General features: G+C 36.1%; 1 protein-coding gene across 4 annotated transcripts in view; it reads right to left on the bottom strand.

The window, feature by feature from the left end:
- Nucleotides 1-13,829, bottom strand: part of LOC117210303 (alpha-tubulin N-acetyltransferase-like) — a 29,477-nt gene extending 15,648 nt beyond the window's left edge. For 2 of the 4 annotated variants that reach the window (XM_033453205.1, XM_033453206.1), the window contains exons 1-2: nt 12,873-13,829; nt 1,209-1,358 (exon numbers count right to left, since the gene is read on the bottom strand). In XM_033453205.1, coding sequence (XP_033309096.1) covers nt 1,209-1,358; nt 12,873-12,976 — 254 coding nt within the window. In that variant the 5' untranslated portion in view covers nt 12,977-13,829. The remainder of the gene's footprint in view (nt 1-1,208; nt 1,359-12,872) is intronic. The other 2 variants (XM_033453207.1, XM_033453208.1) reach the window with 1 other exon arrangement.
- Nucleotides 13,830-14,362: the final 533 nt, after the last annotated feature.

Here is a 14,362-nt window from a genome sequence, read left to right as displayed (position 1 = left end):
AGAAATCTAATTCTTCCTCTTCATTTTTCTTCACTTTCTTCGCAAAAATGTATAATACAAGCAATTACCCTGCGATCGACATGTACATCGACGTGACGTTTAGCGGTATGTTTACTTTCAGTAAAACCATTATGTATTTTATAAAAAAAAGTGTTGGATTGTTTAATTATTCTCTTTGGTATATCGATCATTGTCATATGTTTTTAATAAATTGTGTTGATTATTTTCTCCCATGGAAACTATTGCCAAACTGTTCTCAGTACTTTGCTTTATTGCTTCCTGGCAATTTTTCAGTGTTTAACAATAATACCTTTCTTCGACAATGAATTGTTAATTTTTTACCAAATAGAAATCTAATCCTTCCTCTTCATTTTTCTTCGCTTTAAAAAATAATACAAGCAATTACCCTGCGATCGACGTGTATACTCCTCATCGCTCGATTTTACCTGCTCACTTCGCGAAGAATTTTTGAAAGTAAACTCCGCAGTTAACAGGTTAGCCGGTTAACAGAAGTGAAGAGTCGAATTATCCTCGGTTTAACTATGAGCAATAGCTTTTGAATGACGGTACACAGCGGTTGGATTCTGCGAGGATGGGGAAGCTGAATTCCTCTAGGGGAGGAGACACCAGACATATCGATCGGCCAACCATTTTGCACGCTACGAAACCCCTTATCCTGGTAAATACAGCTTCCTTTTCGTCCTCTGCTTCGGGTTCAGGTTGCTGTTTCCAAGAGGGTCTTCGTCGTTTGTCCAAGTTTTTACGAGAGCGATCAGATCGAGCAGTTTTCGAAGTAGTACTTCTTCGTCTGGCAGCGATGATTGCGCTTTCCTTTTTAGAAAACTCGGTTTTTTTTACCTAGATTGACAATCTTTCCTCCTTTCGTTCAAACGTATCGTTGCGAAAAGCTATTGGATTGGAAGAAATAAAGAAATTATGATCGTCCATGGATGAGCGTGTAGCGAACAAACCAAACTTCGATAGAGTTGTTGATGGCAGAGGATTGAAATTCTTCGACGTGATAGTAATAGGAATTTCAAAGTGAGCGAAGACTGCAGCTTTTAGAAATTTCGTCTTTCATATTTGAGTTAAATACAAGTTGATATCGAGGAGTATTTAAAAGAACTGTAATTTTTAACCGATGAGATAAAATCGACTGAAAATAATAAATAGGAGAAACAGGGTTAAAGAAGGTTTAAAGAACTTACTTGTTAGCTTCATTGTCAACTAATAAATAAACAACATGGTCAGTATCTCGAAGTTTTACGGCGCTGGTTATTGACTTGTTCAGACCTTGGGCTCTGGCAGAAGCCTCGCCCATGTCGTCGAGAACTCTGCTTAACTGCCTCTGACATTCGCTGAAAAAAGAAATAATTACATTTTTTTATTAATTTACAACGTGAATTTATTTTTAGACAATCGATATATAATTTGTCCCATATAATTATATATATTTGTCCCATATAATTTGTCAATATCAATGTGTCCCATCAGACGGTAACAACTACACCGTGGCTTCGCATGAATTTATAATATAATAACACGTAATTAATATTTTATAACATAACAACATTTAAAAAAAATACATAACAAAAATATACGGAATATTCATTCTGGCAGAATCATCAAATAGAATTTCGAATAATTGACGTTTCGAACGGTCTGGACTGGAACGCGCTTTTAAAAATGAATAGATACACAAAGATATATAAAATCTCTATCAAAGTGCTGTCTCTCTAGTCGTTTCGATAGACAAAAATATTTGCATAGAAATCTGCAAACTGGTAATAATAAATTCGCACGTGTACGTAACGCCTGACAAGATAGACCGACTAAAATATTTTCCAAGGGAAAAGGACAGTTTGTTGATAATTCGGCCTGGATTTCCCAATTACATGTTCACTTGGACGTTGTCGTAAATTGGAAGGCGTGGTTTACAACTTAAATAGCACGAAACAACCGTTCTACTTTCTTCGCGCTTCTCTTTTCTTTCTTCTCTTTTCTCGCTTCAGTTCGTTACGTCTGGTCAAAGAGGTCCGTTCTTTTTCCTTTCGCTGTATAATTCCATTCAATTTGCCAAGAGTTGCGAATCGAACGATTTGAAGCGTATTAGAAAGTTCGAATGTAATTTAGACTTTAACTTTAACTTAGATTGTAACTTAGACATTGCCACGAAGTTGCATAATATTAAATTTGATATTGGCGACAGTCCGCATACGATAAATTTTCGTTCTTATCGCGAGTGATAAACGAACGCTGTTGCATTTGACGTTGTTGTATTTCGTAGAATCGCAAAATTCGTTTATTCCAAGAAATGCGTCGAGTCTGGCTTGCAGGAAATTGGATCGTTGCTAAGCACCAGAGATAATACAATTTCCATCTTTCATTCCACTTACTTATTGACCTTTAGACTTGACCAGAGAAAATAGATTATTTATCGATAAAAGACAATTTTGCAGTACACGCTGTTAGAAGATTCTTGATTTTATTCTCTCTTTCCTGCTTTATACAACAACGCTTATTCTATTAGCAAATAATAAATCGTATCGAAATTTTACGTCGACAATATCTCTTTCCTGGTATCGTGAAATATAATCAACGATATAAATTGTTTCGAATAAATCAGCCAACGTGGACAATTTTTCAAAACATTTGACAGAAATCCAATTATTCTTACGTACTTTTCCAACCATGCTCGGTTCAATTTATGCGAATCAACTTTAAAATAGATTAGTACGTGATTATTTTATTCAATTATAAATTATCATGGAACATGGTGATTCAATTAGCTTTGCTAATTGCTGACTACAGTTAAGTATTCGATCTGTTGTAATTGCCAATTTGATAGATCAAACAATTTGACTCTATTCCCAACTTGTTTCTTCAAATTATCTGTCGATTTTTATTAGCTTTCAATGGCTGAGCGGTCAAGATATTATCTTTAAAACGTATTTCGCGTGTGTCTCTTCTAATGACTAAACTAATGTAATAAATCTTCGCGTTACAGTGGCGAGCCATTTTTATCCCAACGATAATTCCATCTCACGCTTCACGTTCCTTAGTTTACAAAATATTTTTACGCTATTCGCGTATTGTTCGTTCGCTTGGCCACGCGATTACAAAACACAACAAGTCCATTCAACGTGTTTTCTTTAGTCCTTTTCGCGGTAGCTCGTAAATCGATTACACAATGTGATTATACGTCGTCGCTCCGAAATTAGCGTCTGAGTCAGCAAGACTTGACTGTGCGGTTTGTCTTCTGGTTCCGCGCGCCTGTCCAGGAAACTGAAAACGCGTGCAACCGATGGCACGTTCCACCTGTCGATCGAAGTAAATAAAGGACACTCTGAAATGGTAACAGCATCTGTCCATGACACGGTCTTACACGTACACCTTTAACTTATTATGAGCCGTTTCAAGTCATGAAATTTATCGTTGTACCGTATATTCACGTACCATAAGTTAATTCGTTGTAAGATACGACCCAATTGCGGCACTGGCGTCGCGCCAATGTGATATTATTTTGCAATGCAAATGTAGATCGATTATCCTGACTGCGCTATGTAGAGACATTAAATACAACGACGATGGATGATTGCGAGAGGCACGTGATCGCTGGGATCAGCTGCAAGTCTACCACGCGCCTCATAAGGACAACAGAAGCAACCACTTTCGACCAAATTAATTAAATTAAGCGTCGATGATCGATAACCCGTTCGAGGGGTTGCCAATACGAAACTTTTCATCTGGTAATTCCTTTCCTTCTAGCGGCCCTTCAATTTCTACGTTTCAACCTCTCTTTAGATCGATTACGAAATACACGCTTAATGACGCAGGAAAATTAGTAACACGAAAGCGTAAACGATTTTGTAATTTTAAGTCCCAAGCAGCGCTGTTTAGATTTTGTATCGAAAAGTCTCGGTACATTTGAACGCTACGGACGACTGACGGTATTTTGTGTTCCATTGTCATCTCCTCGATAATTTTTATCGAACTTGAAATATTTACGAACTAATAGTGCGCATATGTAACAATATAGATGTATTTTATAAAAATAACAAATATGACCAGCTTGTTTCTCTTCGCAATCGATTAAAAGAAGTGCTATCGCGCTGTCCGGGATTTTTCGACCCTGTTTTTTCAAAGACCCCCGAGACTCAAACGGTTAGATATCGTCTCTTGCTTATCTTTTACCGTTGCGTGTTGGATTCTAGAGCCTAGAAGGTTGAACTATTCCCTCAAAATAATAAGCACCTTATGGATGATTTCTTAGATCGTATTGGTCACGCAAAGGATCAAAGGATGGAGAAGACAAGCACCCAAAAAGCAAACTACCGAAGCGTCCTGTTTTGCGACCAAGTTGTTCAGGACAGAAAAAGAATAAAACAAAAAGCTCCGCTCCCCAGAGGCTTAAACTCAAAAACTGCATCATACAACAAAAAATGTAAAGCGCCCACACATGATACAGCATGGCTACGTCTTTGCCTATCATATCATTACAAAAATTCATGTTTATTGTGAATAATGTACTTAAAATCTGTATTTTCTGGACTCAATAAACTCCTTGTAAAAAAAAAAAAAAGGATCGAGAAGACAAATTTGTACATGTTGGTATAAATGTAGAAGGACTTGTTAATTTCATTATCAACGAATTTTAATAATTGTAATCTGTCCTTTTGCTTATTCCTCTCCAGACATACAAAGCCGCGGTATTTTATTTCGCAATCGTTGAAAGAGAAGTTTCTAGAACAAATATCGTCGAGCGAATGTACTCGAAAAGACATTAAAGTCGACACCACGCTGATGCTTGTGTATGCATATGAAGAGACAAAAAATCCATTAAAACATTTCGTATTCCAGCTGAGCGCTAGACCTGAAATATATTTTCCCATTATCACGTGGGAATCTCGCGAAGAACGCAAACAATCTCAACTGACCATGAATACTTATCTGGAAATCTGTTGGCGTGCTATTAAAAATCGTGTCTCGCTATGTAAAGTAGCGATGAGCAAATACAAAATTATTCTTCTCGTATTGTCTCGTAGTAAACGAGTGGCGAGAAACCCATTAAAATACGTCCTGACAGAAGAAACTAAATTCCGGCTATCGGAATAACGTTAAATCCAGAATGGTAATCTTGAAACACTTATTAGGAATGCTGAAATACGTAGTCGAGCGTATTAAGAATGTCGTTGAGGTTTTATCAGCGATATTTCATCGAGGCACGAGACCAGCTTGCATTAACTTTTACTGGGAATCTCGCCGAGGAACGTTATCGAGAACCAGTAAAACGTGAAGCATGCGAAGCAATTGGTTAAAAAGCAAAAAAGGAAGAAACATATAAAAGAGAAATAGGAGTAGCTGAATCATAAAGTTTCAACGCTACTTTCACAAGGAAAAAAGAGATCGTTTTCATGAATATGTATCGGATACGTGAATCATTTAATCGATAGGCGCCGTGAAATCGTAGAGCACTCGTTTTCTAAAATTATTATCGAGTGGCCAGAGAAAATTGCTTTCGACTATTAATTATGTACATATCCCATTAATTTTAGAAAAAAGTAGCAAGAAATGTTTCCAGTCGAGTTTTGTAAACATAGAATCAACACGAGCGTGAAGATGTTGCGGATTAAAAGTTTGGTCCGAGTCTGTTGCATTTCTTCAGCCGTTTTCGCCCATTCCATTCTTCTAACGTCGAAACATATTCCGAATTTCAGAGAAATATGAACAAATTGTTATTATCATCCAATGATTTTCTTGTTTCGTCTTTATTTCCTTAACACGTTGAGAATCTTCTTCGATGCTAAAACAAGACCAAGACGGAGATATAAAAGTTCAAAGATCCTAACAAAGTAAATATTAATAACGATCGTGTTAATAGAGAAAAATATTTGTATTCCTCCAGGGTCAAAGTATTTCAAACTGTATCTTTACCACATTCACGGAACAAAATATTTGCCAATTCTTTAGTATGTTATTTTAATCAATTTTAGTATCGATATAGCTTGATCGTTAATGATATCGATCAAATACGTTTCTCAGGTAGATCTCGATAATTTCCCTCCTGAAACGTTCGACTACGATTACAAGTGCCTATTACTTTGCTGACACAACAAACTTTGCTACTTTGCTCGAACAATACAGGCGAGATTTAAATTGGCACGATAAAGTGCCGTGCGATGACGAAGTGATTGCTAACCCCATAGCTTTAACTACGTGGAACGGAATTGCGTGAGATTTATAGAGAGGAAATCATCGTTTAGTCCTTCGTACTTAATAATCCACTCTGTATTTCGTATTATATGTTATTTTTAATACGATGAATTTTATAGGAAATTTAGTTCTTCCACGAGAAAAGCAGAAAATACACCTGAAATATAAATTTCTATCGGATAATAAGAACGAAAAATAATTGAAGAATATCGTAAGGAAACTTCTCTTATAGAAATAGGCTATCGCATGTGTATCATTATGTATATCCATACTCCGCAACTTTTACCTTGCGACTTACTCCGTTTTACTTTTCACGATCTACGGAACATGTATTTCATGTTATGTAGGTTAATGTTATGGGCGATCCTCGTTGGGCAAATATTACGTGTAAGTGTAAGTTCGACGAAGGATCAAGGTGATCGAGGAAGTCGATCCTGTCGTTCGTTCTCGTTCGATGAAAGGCGTGGATGTTACTCGCTTTCCTTGAGGATGTGGACCTAAGATAAAACTGAACGAGAATCTTGAGACTATTTGGTTCGTAGGTAGATCTCAAAATTGCCCACACAGTAAATCTTTGTATATTGATCGATATAAATATTCATATTAATATTTCTACAACTTTAATTCTATGTATCGTAATTATTTACATTGGATAGCAATTTACATTGGATAATAATTGCCAGAGATGCAGATATTAAATTTCACTTTAATTAAATACCAATATTATGCAGATAAACAGATTTAATATTTCAGTTCTTTTGACTTGAAATAAGAAAGAGATTCTTGTATCGTTGTAGCTTATATCGTTGTTATGCGACAGTGACACGCGATTATAAAACAACGTTTCAAAAATACAGGAAATATCTACATATCGCTGATGTTAGAGAAGATTTTGCAACTTTGAGACGTCGATTTCAGTAGCACGCACGAGAGATAGAAATAGTTATAAACAATATTCCAGAGACTGTATCGTCTCGCTAAATATCGTTGGCACCGTGTGCATGGAAAAGCTGGCTAAAGCCAACCGAGATCGCGACATCAACAGCTGGGATTCGAGAAACTTGGCCCAACTCGTCTAGGACACGAGACAACGTAGCTAAAGATACTCAAAAATCGAAAGTCCTCCTCTACGGAAGCCTAGATATCGGGAGATGCTATTGAAGCCATTCGTAGCACGAGTGGCCCAGCCTTAGTTACTTAGAACACCTTGACCTTGACCTGAGACGTCCACTACTTTACAAACCCTGTTACAGTTATTCAGAAATTGAAGAGCTCATAAATATTTAGAAGGAGAATCTCAGGTCTGGCCCTCACTGGTTCTAACGATCCACTTTAAATGAAATTTGAATAAATTTAGAGATATATGACGCATTCGTCATAACTAGAAATAAATAATAATTATAATCCCAAGTAGTCAGCTATGAAGCTATAGATCTATAGACCTATGTAATAAGTTTTATCAAAACCAGTTAGATCTGATGGCACGAGATTGGGATTAAGTTTGGATGAAACTGAGCCTATCCCTGTTGGAGCACGACGAATTCGGCCAAAGATATGAAGATCAGAGTCGATACTCGGAACAAAAGAATTCCTATCCTTACTTAGGACTTGAGGAGTACTGATCAAATTTACTTGTTACAGTACAAAGACTGAAATCATGGAGATAACTACAACTTGGATAGATTTGGTCAGACCTATACAAAGTATGACGAGTCCCAACTGAGATATGTAGTAATTTGAGGTCTCAAATAGCTTTAGTAGCTCAAATAGCTCGTGCTTTAAATAGCTCTAATCGTATATCTCAAATTGTAAAGTTCGAAAAAAGAAGTTCAGGCTTTTTGGTGCATTGAATGTGTATAAATATACTTTTAATAAAATCCTTCGAGCTCCAAGAAATACTAATCTAATTAACCAAATCAGGATTTCTCATATTCTCGATGTCTTTGGTAGGAGCTATCGTAATACAGTTGATTCTGATCGGATCTGCAAAGTGCTGGGAGTCTGTGATATCTAGATGACTAGCTCGCGTTCTAGATGACTGTGACAGAATATTTCGAGTTCTAGGTATACAGATATATTAGGTAAATCTCTGAGCGGATTTTTTAATTTTTAAGTTAAGTTACTCTTTGAGCCTTAGTCGAAATCTCTTACATCGTACGTCCAAGTGGAAGCGTTTTTATCGTTCTATCTCCAGATCGAAATCTCGTATATTCTACGTCCAATGGAAGATCAATTAGCATTTGTTAAAGTCAATGTAACGCGTGATATTTCTGGAGACCACAAGGTGTTCTAACATTTTAACCTCAGGTTCCATGTTCGTAATACCATCTACTCTAGAGCACTATGGCAGTAATTTTCATACGAGGAATATTAAAAAGTTAGGATCAAAGAAATCTCGGTAATCGCTGAACTCAGATCTGATAACTTTGCGATATCACGAACGAGCGGTGATTTAGCATGCGACTAGCATTCGAAGAAAACGGCGACATGTTTTATTTCAGTGGCACTGTTTTCTTATATTCTTAGAATGCACGTGATATGGCGAGCAAATAACATTAGGAAAATATCTTTTTATCGAGATTTCCATCACGATTGTGGAATCAGGGAACAGAGGGAATAACCATGGCGATATTTCATCATACGCTTCCGTGAATGTTCCGACTCACCGTTCAAGAATGCAGACTTGCAAACAGTATTCCAGCGTAAGAAATTCAGTTCTAATGTAACGTTAAACAGTGTGCAAATGCGTTTCTATCAAACGTGGTAATTCAATATATAAAAGTATTCTACGAACTTTAGAATATGTATTTTGAACAACTACATTGGAATAATACGTGCTGTCTATAGGTAAAAACGCTTGAAATTTTCATCGAAGTAATATATAGTGGAAACAGGACTTAAAGGACCAGGTGTAATTTGTTTCCTAGCGCATTATTTTCAGCTGCCCGGCAACCCTGTTCCAAACGCCCACGATTCCGAACAATAAAACGAGTAGGGACTGGTGGAGACAAAGCGAGTGAAACCAAAGTGTTTTCTGCGTTATACCAACTCTTTTGCGTAGATAGTTTCTTTGATGCACAGCAATCGAGCCAAGCTTTGTAAATACACTTTACGTTCGACGTGTATTAATTTAACTCTCTGTAACTCGAAAGCTATACACGCTTATATGTTTACCTTCTTTTTCATTTCAATTTATTTGCTTAACAATTGCAAAATTGTTGTATTTTAATAACGCGCTATTATATTGGACCTGACTCTTCAGTGGCTAATAAATAAAGAAATCAACAGAATAAAAAGTAGAAATTTGATTGAAATTGGCGTTTGAATAAAAAGATAGGAAACAAAATTTTTTATTATACTCATCATATCGGGTACTACGTCCAAACATATTCATCGGAACGTTTATCTCAGAAACCAACATCATCCAAGCTAACGACGTGTACGATTCCTTTATGTACATCGTCTATAACGTGATTATCCTATAAGTTATCTCGACTGTTCCTTATGCAACGATTTCGTGCAGTTGAAAGGAGCAAGAAATCTAGAAAATTACATGTGTCGCCTATAACGTGATTACAAGTTTTCTCAAATATTCCTTATGCAATGGTTGCGTGCAAATGAAAAGAGCGAGAAATCTAACCGGTATTCGTCGACTTATTACGTGTGCACTAGTCGACGGAATATCAGATGCGTTTATTGGTGAAGAAACTTTAGATTTGCAAATGTTAGATCCATTGGAAGCCAATAAAAGGCAGCTGGCTGGTTTCCTTGAGCCGATACGCGGTAAATGGCTCTTCCCTGCATAAATATGCGCCAATATTATGCATTTTGGTATGATCAAAGTAAAGTAATATATAAAACGAGTGTGATTACCTTATCACTAGCGTAGTGAGTATTCTGTCACGTTGATTAGTACGACGAGATTCATAGGATAACGTAGAAATATTCAGCAATTTTCAATGTAACTAAAACGAAAACAAAACAAAAAAAAAAGCAAAAAGAACTACGATATTATAATAATAAATATATAAATGTAATCTACGTATACATAAAAGACAAACTATGTATGTATGTATGGCAAATTTAGCATGAATATTCTTCGACATCATGGAAATATCAAATAATTCCTAAAGCTCATCTTACGCCCGAGCAATTTATTGTGTAGTGGTTTAATAATATTCAATGATTTTAAGAGAGAATACGTGAAGAATCAATTTTCCTCGTACGATAGTGTGGCTGTTTTCTGGATGATCTTAAAATTTGTTGTTTATAATATTAACTTAAAAAAAAACAGGAAGTAAATTTGGACAAGTAAGGATTTAAAGGTATAAATATTTAAAAAAATAATTCTATGAAGATTTAGCTCGTCAAAAAGAGATTGAAAATCTCAAAATTCTAGGATTCAAAAGATACACCCCTTCAGAAGCCCGAACAACGACGCATACACGCAGCTAATATAATATAAACTATAATTCTTTTTTTATTTATTTATTTATTTACATTTTACCATTTGTCCAGTAGGGCATTTGGTAAAATATTATAGCTTAGTGATATAGTAATATAGCATGTGGATGGCTACCCTCAGTGGGATACCATCTTCGAATTTGATTGATTTATTTCTTTAGTGTGGTGAGTGTTTGTATGTCAGGTTAAATAAACTATAATTGATTGAATTGCAACATAAATTGCTTTTGTTTTTATATTCATTAGTACACGTGTAATATATTTGTAAAAACAGGACAATTTTGTATTACAACGTACAAACCAAGACATAATGTTATTATGTTATCATATTTTATTATATATATTATATTTTATTTAAAAACTGGATAAATTCGCATTATGGTTAGGGTTAAGGGCGTGAAACGAATCCTCATTTGGACTACACATTGTTGCTATGCAATGGAGAAGACATTGACTAGTGCGAATACGATTATTACAGAATTTGATAAGTAATCGCGGTAATCAGATACTCGAGAAGCTAATGACAATGATCCTAGGTCCAACAACGAATCCGCGGTCAACGGGGTAACAGAATGCGCCTTCTTCCAAAGCCCAAGTCGTACTCGATTTGCTTGGCTACGGTGGAAGCATAACTAAACTAACTCTTTGTTAAAACGTGGAATATCCACCGAGCGTAAAGACACTAAGTAACTCGCTAATACGACCTCACGAGAGAATGACTTTCTGTCGCGATCATGCTGCAGAGGAAAACTATGATAGGTTGTGTCCAAGGACACGAGATCATTCGGATTCGTCGGGGATAGCCTTCGTTCAGAAAGCGAGGGAAATTGACGTTGCTGTTAATTGGTCAATTTCCATGTTGGTGGCTAGAAAAGGATGCTAACCGCCCTCGAGGGAAAGCTGCTAGCGGAAGCGTTGTTCGTGAAAAAGATAGATTTCTCCGACCTTCCCATAATTGGGACAAAGACTGCTTGTCCGTTTGAAGAACCTTAATCCTAAATCCTAAGAATTCCTAAATCCTAAACCAAAATCCTAAGATTTCTAGCGGGTCCTCAGGCTAGCTGAACCTGTGCTGTGTAGGTGCATCGACATCTGGTAATCATTTTGCCCGAAGGAACCGTTGGAACCGAAGCTCATTGTCATAAATCTCAAATAAATACGAATTGGATAGAATGACGGCAATTGTTTAATTACGGCTATAGACTTTAATTACAATTTTACGGATTTTCCCGAAGTTCCAAGGGGAAGGCTCCGGTGTCCTTTTATCTCCGATAAATATATAAAAATTTATGCACAAAATTTTATACAAAAAATTTCATATTCATTTTGAAGATTAAGCTATATTTTAGTATGAGAATTTGTCTATAATAAAATACTATATTTCCTACAATATTATCATCAAGATATGGTAATATTTTAATTCTTATGATTCTTTTGTTTATTATTGCGAATGTTTATATCATAAACATACGCAAATCAAATGAAATGTTTTATCGGGAAATTAAAATATCCAAGATTACAAAATTATTCGAATTGAATGATTTCATAAAAATAACGATAAAAGGATCGATTTCAAAAAAACAACAATGGTTACGTGTATCGTGTAACAACGATTCTTAGATGGAAATATCCTCGAAGAATTCGAGCCACGCCAACGCGTGTGTTTGTTTCATTGACATTTACTTTCGCCATCGATTTACCAGTAATATCGGCCAATGTGACAGTGTCAATGTGCTCGACGGTGTCAAATGTGAGTATATCTACGTCGCACCAGGTTGGACTGATTATGTTCCAGGAAGTGATTGAGACGTGAAGAATTACTACAAATGATTATGCCCGGTGTCATCGGCGTAAAGTGAAAGTACCTATCGTGTATGTTTCATATTACGATATAACCTTGAAGATGACGACCGCGATAAATAACCTCTTACGGTGTATCGATTTTTCTCACTGTCGCACACTTAACGCTCTCCTTCGTCGATTATTTGGAGATATTTGTCACATAACCAATGTATAATCAGATATTTGTAGCTTATTTTCTTTCACATAACAAGCTACAGTGAAAATTGAATATTTCTTAAGATGAGATTTAACAAAATAGAAATATATTAAGAGATACAATGATTATAAATTGTAAACAAATAGAAAGATGTAAGTCATAAAATGGTAATAATAATAATAATAGAAACACTCACTTCAATTCACGACGATCACCTCTGAAGTCCTCTGGAATGAGGGTATGCGTGACCTTGTTGATCTTTCTGGGCAAGAGTTTATTTACGTTGAACTTGAACTCCATCTCGACAGGTTTTTCACTGCGATTTCCACGTCGCAAAATACGTTCAACGAACGGGTCCTTAACCTTTCGACGCTGCTGTCACTTTACCCGATCTACCACCTTCCAGTTTTTTTTCGAAACTGTCTCGAACGATTCTCCTGAATATGGCGGTCAATGGCATCCACCGAGCCAACTTCACTGCATCTTTTCCGGGGGAATTACGATATTATAACTTGTGCTCATCAAAATTGTTCATGTTACACCAATAGCTTTTCTTGATTACCAAACTATTCGATTGTTTGTTATGTGTCACTCTCGTTGTCGCACGACGTCTCTTGCTGTCACGTGGTTCTATTCTCTATAATGACTTCTATATTTGTTTCTTAATATTTCTGTGTTCTTAATGTCGCGTTTCTTGATGTTTTGTTTATAGTAAAACTTGTTTATTACGCTTCTGACGACTTGAAAATAACCAGTTTTCTTGACACGATGACGAATACTTTACATCAGACCACAAACGTTTCCTCGAATCGATCAGTTCTACACGGACGTTGGACTTACTTCGCAATTCGTAACCAACTGATATCCATAGCTGCTGCGACGTCGCTTTTTCACTACACGACTAATAATGAGTAAGTTGCAAGAGAAGTTAGGTGATATGCTGTGGTATCGTTGACGATGTGACAGCTAACCGCGTCGAAGAAACACATCGAAATGGCTGGACTCTTTTGGATAGTTGAATAACTTCGGTGAATTATCGTACGGCTAAGATATTCAATGGTGCAATTAAGAAGAGAAATTTAATAATCACACGACGTTTCACCTGACGAATCGGTGGAAGTCTCACAGTTTACTGGCCAGCGGTACGTTCAATTTTTTCCTGAAAGCCGCGAGTCGCGCCGAGATGCGCACGCACCTGAGAGCCGCGAAGCATGACGATATTTCACTGCGCATGCGTAATATTCTTCTTTTTCGTAAAAATCATCAGAAAATTGTTTACTATATTAACGTGATAAAGTAATAATAATTAATGATATCTTTTTATTATAAATATATAATTAAATATGTTAGGAATGGTGAGTTTCGTTTAATATGTATAACCATGTATATATTAATTATACTATATTTTTTAGATGATATAATCATCATGCAAAATATGGTATTATGTAACATATCTGCTATCTTACGTTTGTACTTCCATAATTAACTCAATGTTATCCGATCAAATTCTGTTTATTCTAATTTCATTGTTATTTTGTAACATGTTTCTCCTTATGAACACTAGATGTCGTTAAAACATCTTCATTTTATAGCTTGGAGAGATGTGAAACAGATTGCAGGCTTCAGGCGAAAAGCGATGGATCGATGAAAAGCTACTCTTTGTTTTTATAAAAATCAAATATTGAA

The sequence above is a fragment of the Bombus bifarius genome, unplaced genomic scaffold, assembly GCF_011952205.1.
Source record: "Bombus bifarius isolate JDL3187 unplaced genomic scaffold, Bbif_JDL3187 scf7180000008199, whole genome shotgun sequence".
In the NCBI taxonomy this organism is placed as follows: domain Eukaryota; kingdom Metazoa; phylum Arthropoda; class Insecta; order Hymenoptera; family Apidae; genus Bombus; species Bombus bifarius.
The sequence above is the reverse complement of the archived record's forward strand: the minus strand, read 5'-3'. Positions and strand labels throughout refer to the sequence as shown.